The 23,299-nt window shown below is 51.2% G+C and overlaps 2 protein-coding genes and 1 long non-coding RNA gene across 3 annotated transcripts in view; 2 read left to right on the top strand and 1 right to left on the bottom strand.

Annotated features, from left to right (window-relative positions):
- Positions 1-1,923: 1,923 nt before the first annotated feature.
- Positions 1,924-13,032, top strand: LOC114907071 (tubulin beta-4B chain-like). The gene is made up of 3 exons (XM_029242221.1): positions 1,924-2,149; positions 10,819-10,935; positions 11,271-13,032. The coding sequence occupies exons 1-3, from the start codon at positions 1,924-1,926 to the stop codon at positions 11,387-11,389; spliced, it is 462 nt and encodes a 153-aa protein (XP_029098054.1). The 3' UTR covers positions 11,390-13,032.
- Positions 13,033-19,782: 6,750 nt separating this feature from the next.
- Positions 19,783-22,819, bottom strand: LOC114907136. Its single transcript, XR_003796639.1, has 3 exons — positions 22,785-22,819; positions 21,855-21,978; positions 19,783-21,359 (listed from the first exon to the last, which is right to left on the bottom strand). It is a non-coding gene; the product is annotated as an uncharacterized LOC114907136 (long non-coding RNA).
- Positions 22,820-22,940: 121 nt separating this feature from the next.
- Positions 22,941-23,299, top strand: part of TUBB2A (tubulin beta 2A class IIa) — a 4,264-nt gene continuing 3,905 nt past the window's right edge. Inside the window, exon 1 of the mRNA XM_029241928.1 lies at positions 22,941-23,064. Coding sequence (XP_029097761.1) covers positions 23,008-23,064 — 57 coding nt within the window. The 5' untranslated portion in view covers positions 22,941-23,007. The remainder of the gene's footprint in view (positions 23,065-23,299) is intronic.

Below are 23,299 nucleotides of genomic sequence, written 5' to 3'. Positions count from 1 at the left end.
GCCAACCTGAAGAAAAATGATCTCACCCTCATTTTATTTATGTTTCCTAATTATCAGCAAGGATAGGTACCACTCGTGTGTCACTGGAGGCATTATTTTTGAATCCACTACAGTGCTTTTGAATTCTGTGCAATTAGTGTTCACAAAATAGGATGCTCTAGGATCTGAAGATGAACCCACGGGCACAGAAATGGGTGCTGCTACTTTTACCTTTAAATTGAGTAGATTTACAGTTTGTCCAACATTAAGTAGACTGCTTACGGGATGAACTCTTCTAGTTCAAGCCGACCTCTGTCTTTGTGTGCACTGCTCACCATGGATACTGAACTTTGTTCCAACACGCACCCCTCCTTGCCCACCTTCCTGCTCCCTCCGTCAGCACCTGCTGGGGCCAAGGCCACGGCACCAGGCTGTGTTCAGGATTCTGCTACTTCCAAAGCCTCCCTTCTCTTTCCCAACGTTCTAATAAGAGCAACACGCACTTCTCTGAATCTAGATTCCACATGGACTGAGGCAAGTCATTCTCCATGCTGTGCTATTTCTTCTCTATATTAAACAGCCTCCATTTGCTTGCCTGCGGGGGTCATACTCATTCATAAGTTACTTTTATTAAAAACAAGATGCTACACGGGATAAAGAAGGCTGCCTCAAGTCTCACCACTCTAACGCAAGAGTTTCTTTCTTTTTTTTAAATTTTAGTGTCTAATCCTTCCTCAACAACAGACTTTTACATGTTGATAATGCTGTATCATTACCTAAGTATTTCCCTTGTAAGCATTGGACATCCACCTGCTATGTTTAGTCTACAAACATGATAAATCATAAAAACAATGGTATTACAAATTTGCATAATCCTTGGCTGTTTGTAAAATTCAAATATCATCACATCTCTTTATTTTCCTTTTTTCATTTATTTATTTTTCATTTACTTATTTATTCATGTGTTTATTCAACAAATTATTTATGGTGCTGGGCAATGGGGGTTCACCTATAAATAAGACAGACACTGTCCCTGCCCTTAAGAACCTCACAGTCTGGGAGGGGAGACAGACACCATCGTGTGATTACCATGCATTTACCCACATTGAGCCAGGCATTCATGTTGCATTTGCACAAGCATCAAAACAGAGAATATCTGTTTTTTAAATGATTTGCTGTTCACATACAAGTGGCCAGAAGAGTGGCTGTCCTGTGTGTGTTTTAGCTGATGGAGTCATTTCCTCAAGGCTATAATAAAAGCAGAACCACGAAAGGGACCTGAAGACTCGCCATCCACCCCTGGGGTTTAATCTCCAGATACCACTCCCGCCCTCTTACTGCGGCAGGACGGCCAGTCAGATAAAAACGCTCTTTTCAATGAGAAAAACAATTAAGCACTGAATATGTGAGAACAAGATAAAGCGAGATAAGAATAGGACCCACCAGCCGGCTTTGTGAGACGTATTTCTAACGGGTGGATGTGAATGCAGCTCTCTCACCAGAGTCCATCCTTTCTGGACTCTTCCACATTAATAAAGAGGAAGTCGGTGAGACAGTTAAGAAACTACCACTTATTCTAGTTTAACTCTAGGCCCGTTATGAGGAAAACTGTTTCACGTCTCAGGCCTAGAACTAATCATTAACCCTTGAAAAAACTTATTTAAAAAATAAAACTTAAAGCCTACAAGCTGAAAGGAGAGCAGCCAGCCCTAACCCTAGGATGCCTTTCGCTAATTTCAACCGTTATTAATGTTCCGCCCACTTTGTGGCACTGGCTTGTGCGTGTATTTTTTGCTGAATTATTTGAACACAGATTACAGACATCACAACACTCCCCCTAAAGTGTCAGAGCACACCTCCTGAGGACAAAGACACCCTCTCCCACGACCGCCGTGCTGCTACCACACCCAGGACGCGTGTCACCAGCTCACAGGCTCACCTAACATGCAGTTGCGCTGCCCAGGCATCGTGTGCCGGCTGGAACTGGCTGCCGGCCCTGCCGCCTGGGCACTGAGCCCTGTCTCCACCCTGTCCACTGCCTTCCAGAACCAAAAGCCCGACTTGGGGATGAGACTGTCCGGAGACGTGCCAGGCACCTTCGCCCAGCAGCTCAGACCCCTGATGCGGACGCTTCCCCACGCCCGCGTCACCGAGGCCACGTCCCGACCCTGTGGGCCACCCTGACCCGGCCCGCGCTGCAGCTGTGCAGGCGTATTTCAAATGGCAAGTGAAGATGTTAATCGTGCATCACAGGACTGGACACAGACATTCCGACCGCTGCCTGCACAAAACGTTGCCGAGAAGAACGGCTCTCGGCAGCAACGCCCGGGAGCTCACATTTCACTAATATTTATGTCAGCAGAGAGGTGCTCGTAACAGCAAATGCGTTTCAGCTTCGTAGAAAAGGGTACGGAAATGCTCTGGAGAGAGGAAGATCAAACCGTTGAAGGCGGGAGGGAGGCGCTGCCCCATTCTCCTGTCCCTCGCCTATCTCCCCCCTCCCCGAGCCTGTCCCAGTATCAGCGCAGGGGGTCGAATTCCTGAGGTCCCAGCGGCCACCTGCAGGGACCATCACAGGGCAAGCACGATGACAAAGACTCAGCGCCAGGATGACGGTCCCGTGGCACAGACACTTGCTGGCCCTGGTCACTTGCAGGGCAGGGCAGGATGAGGGCCCTGCAGGGCCGCTGCCCGCTGCCCGAGGGGAAGAGGTCCTGGGGTCAAGGGCGCAGGCTCTTTGGAGTAAGGTGTTCTCAGGGCTGTGGCGCCGGCAAAGGGAGCCTGCTGTGAAGACAGAAAGCCTGAGGGAAAGGGAAGGGCAGGGAGTGAATGAAACTAGAAACAGGCTCACTGCTCTGACAGGCGAGACGCTCAATGAATGTGGTCCTTCAGTGAGAAGGAGTATCTTGTTGGACATTTAATCCCACCGGCAAGCTTTGGGCTTTCTGTTTTTGCCCACGGTAACGCCCCCAACAAAGGGCTGCAGCCTTGCTGGTGCAGGAAAAGAGGGAAAGAGTGGACACTGGATGGACCACCCCCCTTCCTTTCATTCAGACGGTCCTGCGGGCTGTGTGGTGGTTACCTAGGAAACAGCGTGGATGTGAAACTCCAGGAAATGCGTGGTCAGGCGGCAGGAGATGCAACTGATTTTTTTTTTTGGGGGGGGGGCATTGCGTGATGCCAGGCCATTTTCTTTTCTTTTCTTTTTTTTTTTTTTCAGGCCATGTTCTTAACCCCTCTGCACCAGTTTCCTCATGTCCGAGGAGGAGATCAGATCTACCTTGTGTGTGTGTGAGTGTGCACGAGCACGTGTGTGTGTGTAAGGCACCTCGGCCGGCTGGTGGACACAGGGGGAGCTCAGTGTGGATGTTTTCCTTTCTATGCCCACTCACCAGGCACCACTGAATAACTGGGATGCAGATCTGGTAGAGAAACAGCTGAGGTGATACACGTGAAGAGCAGGCACTGTGAACTGGGCCTTGCCCTCTCCACCGCTGCGGACCTTCCGCCACCATACGAAGGAGCATCACTAACCTGATGGATGACAGACTGCTGGCCCAGCTGACGTCACGCTGACAGCCAGACAAGACAGCGAGTCACTGGACCAGCGAGCCGCCGACCGCCAGCCCTAGTGAAGTTTCCCAGGACACGGGGCCCCAGAGGGACTGGCCCTGGACAAATCGCACTCAGCCACCCCTCAAACCTGGCTTAATAATAAGTGCTTTGTCTTAATCCATCAAACTTGAGGGTGGTTAGTTACAGAGCAAACGATAACAGAGGGGCTTCCCTGGTGGTGCAGTGGTTGAGAGTCCGCCTGCCGATGCAGGGGACACGGGTTCGTGCCCCGGTCCGGGAAGATCCCACAGGCCGCGGAGCGGCTGGGCCCGTGAGCCATGGCCGCTGAGCCTGCGCGTCCGGAGCCTGTGCTCCGCAACGGGAGAGGCCACAGCAGTGAGAGGCCCGCGTACCGCAAAAAAAAAAAAAAAAAAAAAGACAGCAGAGATAATCACTATTATTAGGGCTTTCTTCCCGAGATGGCCATATTCCCCAGAATCCCCTCACCAACATCGTGTTCCCTACACCTGGCTGCCAGCGTGCTGAGAGCCCAGGAGAAGCTTGGGGGCTCTGAATTCAGTAGTAATACTCACCACGTCCCCTGAATAAATGAGGGCCAACTACAAAGTCTGGGCGGGGGGCACGGTGTCCACACAAAAGACTGCCCTCACTTCTGACAGGTCCAAGCTTGAGGGGTTCCCCAAACCACCCTCAGTTTCAATAATCTGCCAGAAGGACTCACAGAACTCACTGAAAGCTGTTCTACTCCTGCTTATGGTTTATTACAGGGAAAGCACGTGGGTTAAAATCAGCCGAGGGAGGAGAAACATGGGAGGTATCCCGGAGTGTCCGACAGAGGGCCAAGGGCCCAATGGTCCTCTCCCCGTGGGGACACGGACACATTAAGCTCCTGCCGTCGATGTGAGACCACACGCATGGAGCATCGCCCACGAGGTCGATGACCTGAGCCTGTGAGCCCGGAGTTCCTACTGAGGCTTGACCACCTCCCGGCCTACCCAGCAGCCTCTTGCCCCAGCTCCTCCTGGACGCTGAGGCCTTTGGTCTCTAGTTCCTGGGAGGTCTCACCTGGTACCGTGTGGCCCAGAACCCCAACTGCAAGTCACTCCTTAGACACTCAGTGACCAAAGCCCCCCAAGCAAACAGCGCACTCCTATCAGGCAGGACATTCCAGGGGCCTGGAAATCACCTCCCGGTAGCCGAGGGAAGAGACCAGACCTCTCTTGGGTAAGATTAATTCTTCACCACACAGGCCACCCCTGGCTTTTGGCCAAGGCTCTCTTACAGCAAAGCAGTCATCTTTGAGCATCCATACTCGATACAGTATTTATCAGACTGAGCAACAGGAAACAACCCATCAATTTATCCTACAAGGCCAGTACATATACTTCCATCTTTTTGTACTAAGTTGATTACTCTTTTCCCCTCGTGATAAACTTGTACAGAACTATGCAGCATAAAAATTAGCTGATGGTTGGGTCAACCCAGTTCTTCCCCAAGCCAGTCATTTTATTACGTCCTGAATAGGCTTTAACTCCATTTCTCACTATATTTGATCATCAACATCAGTACTATCATCAGACGTGTTTACATAAGGTGGTTGAGTCTCACCAACAAGGCCAGCGTCACCCCCGGATCACAGTGTGGCAGCCTGACAAACGAAAGTCAAAAGGTTACACTTCATCAGAGTCCCACTGGGTCGTCGACAACGGGACCAGGGCATCATCACAACCTACGACGCTCCGTGAGTCATGCCACCCAGTTCTGTAGGCTTCCACTCGACCATTCCGGCTCCAAAAGCAAGCGTGGTGTCAGCAACAGACAGCCCCACCCTCTCAGGCAGCCGGGTACCCGGGCTAAGCGCCCCCACCGTCTCGTGTTCCGAGTCTCTCTCAAGGCACCAACATAAACGTTGGATTTCCTTCACTGCACAAACCATTTACTTACTCACTCCTTCATCCTCAGCTCCCGTTCCACATTTACCATTTGAGTTTTAACAGACTTGTCCACCTCTGTTTGGAAAGGATGCTAGGCTCAGCCTCCGTGCTGGGTTGGCAGCAGCAATGGTAGTCTGGCAAGTCCCCCCTTCAGCGCTCCCGTCCTCGTAGGGGAGGGTTACAAGGCCCGGAAGGAGAGGGCTTTCTCAGCCGCCAGGCGATGCAGCTGCATATTCACTGTTAACCCCGGTTTTGCCAGATAAGATCAAGGCACAACCCACCCCCTCTGGCCCTTAGGGATTCTGGCATAAAGACGGGAGGGCACAGTGAGAGTCTCTTGCTTAGGTATCAACCCTACTACCGGCCAGTGGTTGCTGCCCTGGTCCCAGGACCACCGCATCCAGAAAACGGAAGTTGAGGTGATGTGGGAAACGGCTGTACAGTCGTATCAGCATCCCTCCCACGTGCACCCCAGATGCCACAGAAAAGCGGAGGAACCTCCCCGGTGGACCATCCACGGCCCCCTTCCTGTTGAGTGTGAGCACACATTCACAGAGGTGTGTAAGCCGGCCCTCCTCGCACGAATCACTGCCTGGTCCAGTGATCTCCCCAACTATTTCTCAGGGTGAGAGTGGGGTCCTCGATCCGAAGAAATGGGACTCCATGGTCCATATTGGTACAATACCTTCTATCCCAGTCCTTTTACAGTATTTTGTACAACTGCCTCTTCCACCAGGCATGCAAAACCTAACTCAGAGTGTCTACTACCACGGCGTGCGGCGGGGCGGGGGGGGGGGGGAAGCAGCAACAGCCCCACCTGACGGCTGTGGGCATTACCCTCCCCTGGAGCAGCCTCCGTCCTTCCTGCACAGACTGTACGGCTGCCATTTTGTGCCTCAGGAGGAGTATATCTAGATTCAGCCCATCTCTGCATCGCTGTGGTACCCACACGTCCACCGAGTTCGTAGACCCACGAGGCCACCTCAAGGATGGCCACCTGCCCGTCCCAACCTCTCCCGATCCCCGAAGGGGGAGCTTCTCATGGGCAGCGAGCACGCCCTACACTGATGCACCCTTCAAACTCCCAGAGTGACTTCTACAGGGCTGTGCCCCATGCGGGTGGCCCTTTAACAGGCCAGGCTCCGCTGCCCGTCTGCCTGACCCTAGGGCCAGGCCATTGGCCACAACCCCTGAGTCATTAAAAGCCCAAACATAGAGGCAAGTAGCTCGCCTTCCAGGCCACTGAGCTGACTGCTTCCTTCCTCCTTCAGTAGAGCGGCAGCTCTCCAGACGGGATGCTGTGCGCTCGCTTCGTAACTGCCAGCCACAAACCAAGCAGCCCTTTGCTGGTCAGGAGAGCTGTTGACAGGGCGAACCAGGTGGCTGTAGAGTCCAGCGGCGCCTCAGGCGGCTCCAGAGTTAGTCCTGGGGGAGGTGCCCTCTCCTCCTCGTGTTCGGTCAGCACCCTTTCCTGTACGAACCATCTTCATCCACTACAGGACGCTCTTCGCACGCCCCTCTCTAGAGACCATTTCTCTGACGTCACCCAAGACATTACGGGTCTTTCAGGTTCCAAGGTTATCTTAGGTCCTTCAGCCATCGGGGCAGTTTCAAGTCATGTTCAAAGCAGGCTAGGAATGATCTTTGCAATGGAAATTTTCCGGAATTCTCCAGTGGGAATCCCAGCGGTCACTGCCAGGCGGGATCCACAGGCTTCTGCCATAAGCCCCGGTCTGCACCCCACGCGGGTCACTGGACAGATAATCTCTCCGTACTTCGCCCCGGTGACATGAGCCAGCTGGGGGCTTCAGGCCATCTCGGTGACTACCCCTTGGCTGTCGAATCAACAGTAATAAAGCTGGGGGTGGCTTTACCTGCCTCCTGGTTTATAATACTAGGAAGGGGAGGCATTCTCCAGTCAGACACAACATCTGTCCCCATGAAACATTCAGGTAAAGGACACACAACCACTTCACAGAGTCTGCTGGAACATTTCAGTTTTCATCCAAACTTTCACCTTAGTCCCACCGACTCTTTCCTCCCTGTATCCTCCGAATCTAACTGCAGCTCTGGTAGCAGAGTGCACGGGCCCCCGTGTCAAGGATCTCCCAAAGCACCTCCTCCCCCCACCCCACCCCGAGCCTTCTGCCCCCTCACAGGCACACATCCTGGGCTCCCAGCTCGGCGCAGGGGAGGGGGATTGCCCAAGGGACCTGGGCTCTTAGCCAGTCTGTGCCCTGATTAGACTATGGGGCCGTCACCTCATGAAATTCTTGGTCAGCTGTCTCACTGTCATCTGTGCCTTCCGGCTTTTAGAATTCCTCCAAACCAAGGCGAACGAAGCAGATTTAAGGCCCTTCAATGTGGAGGAACCAGCAGAGGCTCCCATGGGTCCATCCAACTTCTGAGTGCTGCAGCAAGACCTTTATTCTGATCCCATCAGCGTCTGCTTAACTTACCCAATAGTAACCACTCACAGATTTGAACCCCACGGGGACCGGCTCCGACTTTCCCCTTTGTCTCTTCCCCATTATCTTGCAGATCTCAGCCATCTGTGTCTTTGGCTTAACTATCCCGTTTGGTGGCAGCCCTGAGTTAGCTCAGAGCAGCCTGAATCCAAGCGTGGCGCAGCCTCAAGATGCACCCTAACACCCCACTTTCACTTGGCTTATTGCAGAGAACAACCACGCAGGGACGGATACTCATTCGCTTGTTCTTTGTTACTCCGCATTTTCTCACGCGTCCAGTGAGCTAACTACTCAGGGGCTGGAGCCATGGTGTGACTTTTACCTCCGATAACTAAGTGCAGCACAGCTCCAGTTCTACACCTTAGCTGAGCTGGGGTCCCCTAGGAACCACAGGTTCATCACCCCCCACCCCATCATCCCCCCTCTTCTTGAACCATATGTTTCCGTGAGTCAGGGTCACACGAGCAAATGTCACTTCTGACACCAACTGTGAAGCATCTGGGCCAACTGTGAGGTTGGAGGGAACGGTCTCCAAGACTATTCTTGCTTCAGATACCAACTGCAAGGTCAAAGGTCCCCAAGAGCACCCTCAGGTTTGATAATTCACTAGGAGGACTCAGAACTTTACCGAAAGCTGTTATCCTCACAGTTACAGTTCTGTTTTGTTTTCACAGGGAAAGGATACAGACTAAGATCAGCCAAGGGAAGAATGCAAAGGGCTGAGTCCAGAGATGAACCAAACACAGGGTTTCTGTTGTCCTCCATGGAGTCAGGACACGTCACTTCCCTGCATCCACGTGTGACATTGTGCACGGAGTATTGCCAGCCTGGGGCGCTCGCCTGAAGCTCCATGTTCAGAGTTTCTCTTGGGCTTCAGGGCCGTGTCTGTGGACATCCCAGCCCACACACCAAACCCCACCACTCCCTCTCCCCACACGGCCTCCCCTTGGTCCTAGAGGTGCACACGGCAGGCATCTTTTTTGTACTAAGTTTCAATAACCTGCCCTCAGGAAGACCCTGGGAGAGAGGCTCATCTCTGCGCTAGAAGTGGGCTTGGAGCAGACTAGGCAGGAAGTTCAGACATCCTAGGATGTGGGACATGGTGCAGGGTCTGGTGGATATGACCTCTTGGCTCTACAAATGTCTCCCATGGGGCAGGGCATGGCCCAAACTGGGAAGATCATTCCTGCAGTTGAATCAGATCCTGTTACTAGCGAATCTTACTGGCCCTTATCAAATTTTTAACCAGACTGCTTTCTTTCCTCACCATAACTGTACTATTACCTCTGATTTCAGCTTTCAGGCACTAGATGATCCAAAAGCTACCTGTGGCTATCTTCATGGAACAGAAGCACGCTACAGCTACAAGTCTACCTGCAGAATCCTGGCTGCAGAAAGAAGCTCTGACCTTCCATCCTTGCCAGGTTCTCAAGAAGCCTTACAACAAGAGGCTAAGGGATTGGGAGGGCTCTCAAAAGGCCTGACCGCTGCAGATCACGTGCAGACATGTGTGTCTGGAGCTGCGGCCGGTGGGCCACGCAGCCAGTTTGCCAGAACCTCTACACTTCCCTCCTCTGCTTCAGGAAGTGACCAGCACCGTGCACAGTCTTACCGAGGACACACATCAACACGAGAGAACTCCAGGAACTCAGTGAACGGTCCTCAACAGTCGTCTGCCATTGGGCATGGTCTGGGCTGCCCAAAGGGGCCCTGGGGCAGAGGTCAGGAGTAACGGCTGTGCATGCAATCCCATAAATGTCTATGCCACCGCCCGAAATATTTACCGCAAACCGAGAAATCCATCAGATTGCCACTGTTGCTCTCACGCTGCCATTTAAATACGCTCCAGGCCCAACGTCTCAGAGCCTCCTCAACCAACTGCCCTCCAACTTCAGATTGTGTTTTTACTCCCTCATTTAACCTGTAGTATTTTTTAAAAATAATATTCCTAAGCATACCTCTTGTGAAACCCCTGGTCTCTAAGAGCCTCTAACACCTGCCAGTCCAGGAACATGCTCAGCAGATGGTAACAGCTGGTCCTCCAGGGCCACCAGGAACCTGGAAGCCCACCCAGCCCTGACAACTAACCGAACCCACGTCAACCTCACACTTATTCATCCCTAGTAGCGTTTAACCACAGATTTTGTCTGTATAAAACAACAGGGGCAACGACCAGGCGTTCACAATTGCCCACCTCTTACCAAACTTCAGTCCGTCCCGCCTCCACGGCCCCCAGGCTGAAGCAAGCACACAGGTGAACGCTGTACCTGTAACAGGCTGAGGGTCTGCTGACGACAGAACACTCTTCCGGCTGCAGCGAGCTGATTTCACATCTGCTTGTCCCACCCTCTCTCCCTCCCCGCCCACAAAGTTCACGCTAGCCCTGTTCACCCCTCCCTGCCAGAGAAAAGCCTGTTCTCTTTCATTCTGCATGCTTGTTGCACATTTCTGAGATCGGAGCACTCTCCCTACGGTAACGCTCTTTTCGATTAAAGTTGCTCCATCTCTAAGTCTGAATGTGTTTTACTTGACAGTAGGGTCCCAGCTCTGGCCACTGCCCCCAGGGGTGACCCGTCCATCAGCTGGGGTGCTGACACTCGGCCCTGCCGGGGGTGACAGCCCCCGCGGCTGTGCCCACTCTCCTCCTCCAGGGCTCCTCCCAGCTTTTCAGCCTGTCGCCATAATATGGCTGATGCACGGCGGATTCCTGAGCCCCTCAGCAACGGCTGCTGGAGGATCAGGGCGGGCAGCTGTTGGTCTGTCTGGGTCTCCTCGACTGTCTGACCACAACGCCGCCGTTCCAAGGACAGGAGAGGGAGAAGGGGGCCACCTTTACTGATACTTCGGATGCGGTTTTCTTTATTTCCAGTTTTGGGAGGTCATCAGCGATGAGCATGGGATCGACCCCACGGGCAGTTACCATGGAGACAGTGACCTGCAGCTGGAGAGAATCAACGTGTACTACAATGAAGCTGCCGGTGATTATTGGAAGCTTTCCTGCCCCCTCACCTTGCTTTCTGTTCTGCGGCAGACGCAATGTATCAGGAACATGCAAATGACAAGGAAAGGCTTCCTGCATGCATTTTTAACTGCTCAAAAACACACTTCAGAGCTCCTGAAGTCTCCTGCATGTTTGTCATGACGAGGCAGGCCATTATCTCCCTTTGTAGAGCAGAAACCGCCTCTAATCTCCTACTTTTGTCTCATGCTGGAATTTTCCCTGCTGAATTCTGCCGTAAAAGGCCCAGAGAGCAGGGCACTGTCTGTGATTCCTTTGCCGACCGCAGGTCTGAGTCCTGCTCTGTCCCCGCAGGTAACAAATACGTGCCTCGGGCCATCCTGGTGGATCTGGAGCCGGGCACCATGGACTCGGTCAGGTCTGGACCCTTCGGCCAGATCTTCCGGCCCGACAACTTCGTGTTCGGTATGTAGCGTGGTCCCCGGGCACTGGCTCGGGAGGCCCACGCCCTCCTAAGCCCCGTGGAGGTCACAGCTCACTGCTGAGTGCCCCGCTGGAGGCTGCGTGTCCACAGAGGCCCTGAGTCCTGGCCTAACTGCCCCCGGTCCACGGGCTGTCGCTCCTCTGGCCCCTCTCCGCACAGCTCAAAGGACGGGGTCCGCCTGCAGACGGTCCGTCCCACAGCAGAGCAGCCTGGGGAGGGCAGAGAATAAAGAGCGAAGGGAAGCTTCCAACAGCAGCTCCCAGGTGACTGGTCATCTCAGAGGACCAGTGACAACAGGCAGGCATTTCCTGGGGCGAAGGCCAAAGGCACAGGTTAGGAGCGGCTGAGACAGCTGCTTGGGGCGGCCTCTTCTGATCACGTGTGCCTCCACCCTGCCTGTTCCTTGTAGCTGATTTAAGTATTTTAAATACTGAACGCAGGCCTGAGCAAACCGGCCGTGAACACGGGGCCCTTCCCCCAGAACCAGGCCCAGGTCCACCCAGTAATGAAACGTCCTTCCCCTACGATCCCAGCACTACTGGCAGAGCGGCAGGAAGAGCGACATGGTCTTTGCAGCCCCACAAAGAAGCAGGACAGCTTCACCTGAGTCGCCAGAATGAGGCGGCTGCCTGGAAGCTGACGCGGTCAGAGCAGCGCTGGTGACAGCTCTCAGCTGGGAGCCACCCAGCCAGTTTTGGGTCCAAAGTCCCCCCACCCGACCCCAGATTGTAAGGGACTCAGATTCCTGTTTCATGGGGGTCCAGGAAGAGACTGGGGATGCTTAGGTAGTGAAGAGAGCACCTGGGGCGCAGCATGAAAACTGCAGGACCTGAAAAGCACGGAGAAGACAGCGTCACCAGCTAAGGGCCCCGACCAGGACCCCGGGCTATGTGGCCTGTGTCGCTGGACGGGGAGGTACCTCCGAATGAGCACCTCCATAGCTGACTGTCCTTCCCAGGCCTCCTTCTGTGTGCCTTGCCTGTAACACCCCTCTGGAAGGAGACCAGTCAAGGACAGACTGGAGGCTAAATAGCCCAGCTTCCCTGACTCAGGGAGGCAACTCAGTGATGGGGTCTCTTACGGACCCCAGTGCGGAATGCCGCTTCCTTCCTTCCTTTCCCCGCTCCGTCCCCACTGCCCTCCCAGGCTTCCTGGGATCAGCCCCCTAACAAACTTCCACTCAAATCCTTGTCTCAGGCCCAGAAATAAATCCAACCACCTTCAGTCAATCTTCGACAAAGGAGGCAAGAACATACAACGGAGAAAAGCATCTCTTCAGCAAGTGGTGATGGGAAAACTGGACAGCCGTGTGTAAATCAATGAAGTTAGAACACACCCTCTCAACACACAGAACAATAAACTTGAAATGGCTTAAAGGCTTAAACACAGACATGACACCATAAAACTCCTAGAAGAGACCATAGGCAAAACATTCTCTGACATAAATCGTAGCAATATTTTCTTAGGTCAGTCTCCCAAGGCAACAGAAATAAAAGCAAAAATAAACAAATGGGACCTAATCAAACTTAAAAGCAAAGAGAACCATAAACAAAATGAAAACCTATAGACTGGGAAAAAATACATGCAAATAATGCAACCGACGAGGGGTTAATTCCAAAATACATAAACAGCTCATACAGCTCAATATCAAAAAAAGAACAAACAACTCAATCAAAAAATGAGAAGACCTAAACAGACATTTCTCCAAAGATATACAGGTGGCCAACAAACACATGAGAATATGCTCAACATCACCAATTATCAGAGAAATGCAAATCAAAACTACAATGAGGTATCACCTCCCACCAGTCAGAACGGCCATCATCAAAACGTCTGCAAACAATAAATGCTGGAGACGGTGTGGAGAAGAGGGAACCCTCCTGCACTGTTGGTGGGGCTGTGAATTGGTGCAGCCACTGTGGAGGACAATATGGAGGTTCCTCAAAAAGCTAAAAATAGAGTTACCATATGGTCCCAGCAATTCAACTCCTGGGTGTATATCCGGAAAAGACAAAAACTCTAATCCAAAAAGATACATGTACCCTAATGTTCATAGCAGCACTATTTATAATAGCCAAGATATAAAAGCAACCTAAATGTCCACCGATAGATGAATGGATAAAGAAGATGTGGTACGTATATACAATGGAATATTACTCAGCTATAATAAAGAATGAAATTCTGCCATTTGCAGCAACATGGATGGACCTAGAGGATATTATACTAAGTGAAGTAAGTCAGACAGAGAAAGACAAATACTGTATGATATCACTTATATGTGGAATCTAAAAAAATAATACAAATGAATTTATTTACAAAACAGAAACAGACTCACAGACATAGAAAACAAACTTACGGTTTCCAAAAGGGAAAGGGGGAGGCGGAGGGATAAATTAGGAGCTTGGGATTAACATATACACACTACTATATATAAAATAGATAAGCAACGAGGATTTCCTGTAGAGCACAGGGAACTACATTCAACATCTTGTAATAACCTATAACGGAAAAGAATCTGAAAAAGAAATATATGTATATATAAAACTGAATCATTTTGCTGTACACCTGAAACACAATACTGTAAATCAACTGTACTTCAATAAAATAAATAAAATATTTAAAAAGAGCATTTTATAAATAAAACTAATAGAGTAAAATCCTTGTTTCAGGGCAGGGGCACTGACCTCAGACCAAAGGGGAGGCTGCGGTGCACTTTTCTCGTGCACATGTGCGACACGCTGCCGCAAGCCCGATGGCGGGAACCTCATAACAAACCTATGGCATCTGGCGGGGCGCAGCAGGTTCTCTGCTGGGGGCCATGCACAGCCGACCGTCCAGGCTGCTCCATCTGCAGCTCGGGTCCCCCAGCACCCCTCAGGTGGTTAGCAGAATCCAGTTGCCCGCAGTCTGGGGTCTGAGGCCCCTGCTGGCTTCCTGGTGGTCGGCCAGAGGCCGTGCTCAGCTCCTAGAGGTGCCTGCCGACACCAGTACGTGGCCCGCAACACGGCAGCCTCACCTTCAAGGCCACCAGGAGAGGACCTCCACTGCACTGAAACTCTGAAGGCTTCTGCCACCAGCTGGAGCAAATTCTCCCTTAAAGGGCTCACGTGATTAGTGAAGGCTCGGCCAGGTGATCTCCCTATTTTAAGGTCAACTGATTTGGGGCCTGAATTACACCTGCAGAATCCCTTCCCACAGCACTGAGATTAGCGTTTGATTGAATAACTGGGAAAAGGTGTGTGCACCCCGGGGCTGGTGAACTTTGGGGCTTCGAGTTCTGCCTACCAGGAATGGACAGCCTGGGGACCGAAACAAAAATGGTTCCTGGAACCTCGGTTCCGACGATCTGGATCTGCGTTCATAAAGGACGTGAGTTTTCTACTTAGTAGCTGTAGGGCTTTAGGCAAGTATTTTAATCTCTCTGAGCCTTAGTCCTGTCCAGGAAGCTGCTCCAGAACAGGCTTTGTGGCTTCTTGTCAGGAATTCTGCACAGGGGACCAAGATAGGCTAGGTCTGGAATATCTTTCACTGTTTGAATATTTGATTTTCAGGTCCCTTTGACCACAGAAGTCTATGCCTCTATGTGATCATTCTTGTTAGAGTTAATATACTTGCTCATCAGAATAAGGCCTTAATGGATTGGTATTAAATTATCTTCTTGGTAAGGATTTTCATGAGGGGGTGGAGCCTGTGTGCTCAAGGTGGGGGAAGGGCAGCAAGAGGTGGGAAAAAAGGAAAACGGCAGCTGAGCCAGCCTTGCAACCTCCCTGAGGACTGGCTCCAGTTCAGTGGTTCAAATTTGCCAGTGCAGGAAGTTAGGACGGAAACTTCTGTCTTAGGCTCTGGACTCGCAGCAGCAGCCCCGCAGGCCCCACTCGGACGTACGCCTGCGCTTCCTGGTTCCCTTGTCTTGCTTTCACATCACCTCCTTTCAGCCCAGCAGTAAGGCCGGAGAGCAGGTCTGGGCCTGCGTTAACACTGGTCAGCCTCGACAGTTCACCTGTGCCCCATCCTCGGCTTCATTCCTCCGACCTCAGTCCTGGGATCTCAGAGGGACCCAAGCTCGCATGAATTACAAAACTACGCAACCAATGAAATGAGAACACTTCCTAATATCATACACAAAAATAAACTAAAAATGGATTAAAGACCTAAATGTAAGACCAGACACTGCACAACTCTCAGGGGAAAACACAGGCAGACATTCTATGACGTAAATCACCGCAAGATCCTTTTTGACCCGCCTCCTAGAGGAATGGAAATGAAAACAAAAATAAACAAATGGGACCCAATGGAACTTAAAAGCTTTTGCACAGCAAAGGAAACCATAAACAAGACGAAAAGACAACCCTCAGAATGGGAGAAAACATTTGCAAATGAAGGAACTGACCAAGGATTAACCTCCAAAATATACAAGCAGCTCATGCATCTCAATAACAAAAAAACAAACAACCCAATCCCAAAATGGGCAGAAGACCTGAACAGACATTTCTCCAAAGAAGATATACAGATTGCCGACAAACACATGAAAGGATGCTCAACATCACTAATCATTAGAGAAATGCAAATCAAAACTACAATGAGATATCATCTCACACCAGTCAGAATGGCCATCATCAAAAAACCTACAAACAATAAATGCTGGAGAGGGTGTGGAGAAAAGGGAACCCTCTCGCACTGTTGGTGGGAGTGTAAAATTGATACAGCCACTACAGAGAACAGTATGGAGGTTCCTTAAAAAACTAAAAATGGAACTACCATACAACCAAGCAATCCCACTACTGGGCATAGACCCTGAGAAAACCGTAATTCAAAAAAGGTCATGTAGCACAATGTTCCTTGCAGCTCTATTTATAATAGTCAGGACATGGAAGCAACCTAAGTGTCCCTTGACAGATGAATGGATAAAGAAGATGTGGCACATATATACAATGGAATATTACTCAGCCATGAAAACAAACGAAATTGAGTTATTTGTAGTGAGGTGGATGGACCTAGAGTCTGTCATACAGAGTGAAGTAAGTCAGAAAGAGAAAAACAAATACCATATGCGAACACATATATATGGAATCTAAAAAAAAAAAAAAAAGGTTCTGAAGAACCTAGGGGCAGGACAGGAACAAAGACACAGATGTAGAGAATGGACTTGAGGACATGGGGAGGGGGAAGGGTAAGCTGGGACGAAGTGAGAGAGTGGCATGGACATATATACACTACCAAATGTAAAACAGATAGCTAGTGGGAAGCAGCCGCATAGCACAGGGAGATCAGCTCGGTGCTTTGTGACCACCTAGAGGGGTGGGATAGGGAGGGTGGGAGGGAGACACAAGAGGGAGGGGATATGGGGACATATGTATACGTATAGCTGATTCACTTTGTTATAAAGCAGAAACTAACACACCATTGTAAAGCAATTATACTCCAATAAAGATGTTAAAAAAAACACACAAAACTATGCAACTGTAAAAGTCACCCGCGAATCTGCACAGAATACATGTACTCCACGAGTTAACAAAAAGTTGACTGTGAAACACCCAGTACACAGAAGTGTCTGGTTGCACATTGCTTCTCTATCCTGTAATTCACCAAATCTCTCCCCGCTTCACCCAAAGCAAGCAAGCGGTCCTCGGCCATATGCCCCCTGCCGGCTAGTGAGGGGAAATGACTGGTCCAAGACGTCTGGTTTCCTCCCAGGCACAGCGCACACACGTGCCTCTCACTCTCCCTCTTCACAGCTCTGTTCGAGCTCTCTCAGGGCATCCCTTTCCTATATAATGCGTCTCTATCTTCTTTAATCTCCATCTTTCTTCTAGTTATCAAAAAATTTTAAATTACTCCTTTATATCCAGACAGTGATACTAATTGTGAAGGATAGATGATCCAGTTGTTTAAGGGCTGTGTACATCTAAGATACTCCTGCTCCTGGAGGCGCCGCCCACATCATATCAAAAGTATTTAAATTTACGTTTTGTAAGATTTTTACTTTATTATAACTTATATGTTATGATATAAAAGTTAAGTTGCATTTGACTAATTGATGTGCTATGTTTCATTTAATTAAACATTAATTTAACTATTGCAGGTTTTTCTTTTCATATTTTGGAGTTGTCACCTCCACACCCCATCTTCTCAGGTCCTGAAAACTAGCACGGGCTATGCTTACAGGTACCCAGTGGAAAACTGGCTTTGCTGATAAGATTAAAAGAGTAGACCTAACCTTCTTCTAATTAAGAAAAATAAGAAAATATTGGCAGCAAGTTACAAACGCATCAGACTACGAGTGTTCAACAAAATTTGGTATAATCAAATAATAAATGTAACAAAATTAATCCGCCCCGTAGTTGAAATGATGCTTGTTACTGTTTTTGTACCACATGACAACTAGGCATAGATAATAACTGATGATAAACAAGTAGCATTTCTTCACAGTCAAATAAAGCATGTCTGGGACTTAGCTGGCAAACAAAGGAGGGAACTGTGAACAGGAAAACAATTTGGGGGTTTCTCTGAAGACTCCTGGCCGCACAAGTGAGGAGGTCCCGGAGACTGTATTTTTCCAGAACTTCAGTGCTCGAAGGTCCGATAAACACTCTTAAAATGTACCTCAATATGATTTTATAGTTAAAAAAGGCACTGCATATTTCAAGTGCATCTTCCCTGGCGGATTTTACAAGTTTGGTGGTAGGTGGCTGCTCGCCCCTCTGCAAAGACTATTCTAGAGAAAGCTGTGCAGACCACGTGGTGGGGGGCACGGTGTGGGCCGGGAGTCTTGTGTTACAGGTGAAAAGCCTGGCAGTTGGGATGGGGCATGGGTGAGCCAGGGAGCCCCCGGAGAGCAGAGGGCGGTGACGGAGGGAATAGGACCGCAGCAGCCTGGCTGGATGCCCGATGCCTACTTGCTGTTCACCTCTACCCTGCACACTTGCAGCAGAAGACAGAGTGATTAGGCTCTGCAGGGCTTACTGGCTTTCTCACCTCGGAGAGGGGAATACCGACGTCAGTCTTTTCCATAATCTGTTTGCCTTGAAAGTGAAACAGAGCAAACCCTGGGCTCTGGAGCTTCCAAGAAAATGACCAGCACCCCGTCTGTGCCCAGCTTCGCCCCGTGGCCATCAGCACAGCTGGCCTCACCAAAAGTCTCTGGCAACTCAGATTTTGGTGTGAAGAAAGCCTGCATTCAGAAGACAGGTGGCGAGGGAGCCAGAAAGTTGGAAAGTGGGGGGAAAAGGCTCTCTCGGGTTTCATGCCTCCTGCAGGGGCTGGTCCAGTCCGTGCCCTGCCCTCGGGGTGCCTGTGCTCAGTTCGGGGACGCCCATCGACCTGCAGACCCTCAGGGTTTGGGGGTGGGGAGGAACATCCTCAGCTCCCCGCTTAGGAGCTCTGCAGCTCGTCATTCCCACAACACCTTTCCTTGCTGTGCACAGCCTCGTGGACTAGGGGCCAGGATTGTAACATGGAAGTGTTTGCACTGTATTACGAGGCACAGAGGAGGGCACATCGTGGAGAGAGTGACATTGGCGCTGAGCCCTGATTTATGGAGAAGAGCTCCCTGGAAGGAGGGAAGGAAACAGTGATGCCAACTGCAATAGCTAAGATTGCTATAACACTATACAGTCTCCGGGACCTCCTCACTTGTGCGGTCAGGGGCTCTTCTAGGTGCTTTCCCATATTAATTCACTCAGTCCTCGAAACCACCCCAGGAAGCAGGTACTGTTATTATTCCCCTTTACAGATGAGGCAATAGAGGCACAGAGAGGTCAAGTAACTTGCCCTAGATCACACAGCTAATAAGTGGCAGAGTCAGGATTTGCACCCACTCCATCCATCCAGGGCCTGTGCTCTTAACCACTCAGGGAATGTGGGGTGGGCTGAATAGGGGAAATTCACTCCAGTCCTGTGAACAGCCTTGGCCATGGGAAGCAGAGTTTGCTCAGAGAATTTGGTACGGTCCAGGTTCTCTAGGTTACGGGGAAAATGGTAGCAGTTGGGAAAAGGCTACACATATTTGAGAATTTGTGAGATTATGTCTCATTTAAGTCATAGCAAAAGAATAACAGTATCTTGCATTCTTAATGTCCAAGACAAAAATGACTGAAACCATGTTTTAAAGGAACAAACAAAAACATCTAAATAACCCACGAAAGGGAAAAAAAGGAAAATATCAAACATGAACAGTGAAAAAAATACATCTAGAGGAGTGTGGAAAGACATACTTGTGTTCTTTAGTATTTTATAAATTTTCTAATTTTGTATTCAGAAAATACGTATACATGAAATGCGTTCTTACCACAATAAAAATATATATGTATATACAATGTATGTGTATATTACACACACAGTATACTATACATTTTTTTCAATTATGAAAGGTCCAGATTGACAATTCTAGTAAAAATAATTCATGCTGGGACACGAAACATTCCAGAAGGTAGCTGAGAAACATTACATATATTTACTCTAAATTATTATTGTCTGGGGCAAAAATTTACAAACTGGTGGAGCTGACATCTTTAAAGTAAATTAAACTGGAGTTCAGACTGTTTATGCTTTAGACAGTCTTTTTAAAAAGGAAGCACCTCAAATGCTTCAAGCAAAATTCCTCCTTCATAAAGAGATGCTTTTACTAAAAACCTGAAAATGTGTGCAAACAGTCAAGGGAGCAGGCAAGGCTATTTTAGATGTTTCAGGGGAAAGAGAGATCGAGGTGCCTCATCCCTTGGGCCTTCTCTGAGGGCACAAACAAACAGGATGTGACTGTTCCAGGATAATGGATACAATTTTATTGCTAAGATGGTTCTTGGGTTTTCATTATTCTACAGAGGAAGCTGATGTTCTCAAAATTTCAGGACCCCAGCCAATATATTTCAACTAGATCCCATCAGTCACTTAGCAACGCATCAACCAACGGTAATTACCACCATCACAGTACCAGGCATTCAGAGGGCACTTTCACTAAGAGGCTTTCAGTGAAGGAAGGAGAGGGGGAAGGGCAGGCAGAGCCCTTTAGTAAGACAGAGGCCTAGCCTTCCACAGGGAACTCACACCTTCCCCCTCCAGTGTGAACTTTGTCATGTCACCCCAAAGTCCCTTAGGGGTGGGAGTGGCCCAGACGCAGTCGATGACATCAGGCCCAAAGCAGGAAATGACCCACGGTAGGCAGATACTGACTCACCTCCCCCATCACCCTGCCCGACAGCCAGAAGAGCTGTTCCTTTTAGACACAGAGAGAAGCCGGGAACAACCCCCTTCTCCCCAGACCTCGTCAAAGCCTAAGCCAGGGAACGGAGGTTCTGTGGGCCCCATTTCCTGCTGTTGTCTGCACAGGTGCCGCGTGCCCATGTGGTGGTGTTTGGGACGCGCATGTGGCAGAGGAGGGCAGCTCAGAGTCCTCGGGTGTGTCACCTTAGGTCGGGCAAGCACTATTTCCAACTCTGCCCGCGTGCTTCTCTGATTATACAGGAACAGACATGGGGCGGGTGCCGGGGAGGAAGCAGGCCGGGTGCACACTGGGTGGCAGTGAGGCAGCCTTTGCTACCAGGGATCCCCAGGGGCCCGGGCCTGCGGGAATCAATGCTGTCACTTAATATTTGTGAACTGAGCAGTCAGCGAGTAAGCGTCTCTCATCTTCACAACGTAACAAAACGACCCGACCAGGACACAGAGAAGTGGACACCCTCCACGCGTAGAGAGATGCCCACCTGTTAAGGTCCCCTTGTCCCCAACACCATCCCTTCCAGGTCTCATCTTCTGCTTCTACTCGGCCCCAAATCCCCACCTTGAATGAAACGACTAAGGCCAAGACACAGTAATCTCTAGAAAATCTTCGTAGAACTGTGTAATCACAGAAGTTACCTGGAGCAGAGCTGTTCTCTGGAGAGGTTCTGGAAGGCTCCGGCTGGTCGTGAAGAGCCCAGGCAGCGGAAGCTGGGGTAGCGGTGGTGAGAAGGTCGAGCCAAGCCCTAGGCATGGGGGTACAGCATCAGTGGGATGGGCTGAGCGAGGGGAGCCCAGCAGCACCGGGAGGGAGAGAGGAGGAGGGAGCCTAGGAGACCCACCCCCATCCCAGGAGGGGGCACCAGCCACCTGCCTGCCCGAAGAGGGACTCCGAGGACTGGCTTTCCGAAGCAGGGGTGATGAAGCTGTGACTTTGCCCACCAGTAACATGACAAATGGGCTTAATATGTATAAGGACAGGATCACCTTGGGTTTTATGCGGGCATTTTTGCTCCATAAACTTGACCCGCTTTCATATAGAGCTTCTCCTTTCCTACTCACAAAGCTGGCTGCAGGGCACCTATAATTATCATTTTATAGCTGGAGAAACCGGTCTCAGAGAGAAAAAGAGAGAAGGAAGCAGTCCCTGGTCTCCGCTCCCTGGCCACCCGTTCAGGATGGTTCGTAGGGATAATTAAGGTTGGATCTTACCTCACCCTGACTAAGCCTTTGAAACTCACCTGGGCTTTCTCTTTGTAGAAGGAAGCTAGATGCCTTCACTTACAGGCTTTGTGGCTGGTGGCTGGTCAACTCTTTGAGCCTCCTTTTCCAAGCCGTGAACTTGGGATGGTAATAATGTTTACTCTAGAACAGCAGAAATAGAATGTGAGCCACGTAGGTAATTTAAAATTTTCTAGTCGTCACTGTGCGTCTGGCATTTAAAAAATTTAACAGAAGCAAGTGAAATTAATTTCAAAAATATATCCAAGATATTCTTTTGATAAGTAATCAATATACAAAATTAGTAATGGAATATTTTACATTCTTTAAACTTCATGAGTCCATGAAACCGCATGAGTATTTTACACGGAAGCACATCCCAGTTCAGACTCCCAGGGTTCAGGTGTTGAGTGGCCACATGCGGCTGGTGGCCTGGAGCTGGAGGTCGAGCCCCATACGGTGGCTGTGGGCACGAGGGGACATAACGCGTGGAAGGCACGTGCTCGGGCTGACGCCGGGATGCCGTGCTCGCTGGGACACCCAGGCGCGCACGCGATATTCTGCACATGTAAGCGGCCTGTGCGAGGACGCAGGACCCAAAGCACACGCGAGACAGGCCCAGGCGCCCAGGCACTTCTCCCGGCCCCTCCCCCACCGACCGCCTTCCACATGTGGGCAGAGGCGGAGGGCGCCCACCCCGCCATCCCCGGCCTCCTCGAAGACAGCCGCTCTCGGCCCGCACCGGGACCCCCATCCTCCCCGCCCCGCACCCCCTCCCCGCGGTTGCACCCGCCGCCATTCCCACCCCGAAAAGGAGGAGATAGAGGCCGCGGGTCCGGGACCCTGCCCGGGAGGCAGGGAGCCTAGGGACGCCGCAAACCCCACGGGAAAGGCTGGGCTGCCCACCCCGGGCACCCCGGGCACCCCGCGCAGCCCACCCCGGCCCGCACCTCGCGCCGCGCCCCGGCTCCCCCTCGCGGTGCCGCAGTCCCCTCGCCCCGCCGCGCCGCCCCCGCGCCCCGCCCGCTGACGTCACCGAGCGGGGGCGGGGCATCCGCTATAAAAGGCGCGGCCGGAGGGGCGGCGGCAGGTTTCTGCGCCCGTGTCCGCCGCCTCGCGCCGCGCATAGCGTAGCCTAGGGCCCGCGCCTCCACCCGCTCCGCAGCCGGCACCATGCGCGAGATCGTGCACATCCAGGCGGGCCAGTGCGGCAACCAGATCGGCGCCAAGGTGCGCGCCGGGGCGGGCCGGGGAGGGGGCGGCGGGTCCCCAGGGTGAAGACCTAGGAGGGGTCGGGAAGGGGTGGCGGGTCCCCAGGGTGCGCGTGAGGGGCCGGGAAGGGGTGGCGAGTCCCCAGGGTGAAAACCGAGGAGGGGCCGCGGAGGGGTGGCGGGTCCCCAGGGTGAAGACCGAGGAGGGGCCGGGGAGAGGTGGCGGGTCCCCAGGGTGAAGACCGAGGAGGGGT

The sequence above is a fragment of the Monodon monoceros genome, unplaced genomic scaffold (assembly GCF_005190385.1).
Source record: "Monodon monoceros isolate NGI ecotype Baffin Bay Population unplaced genomic scaffold, NGI_Narwhal_1 Super_Scaffold_3, whole genome shotgun sequence".
In the NCBI taxonomy this organism is placed as follows: Eukaryota; Metazoa; Chordata; class Mammalia; order Artiodactyla; family Monodontidae; genus Monodon; species Monodon monoceros.
This window is presented reverse-complemented; position numbering and strand designations above follow the sequence as displayed.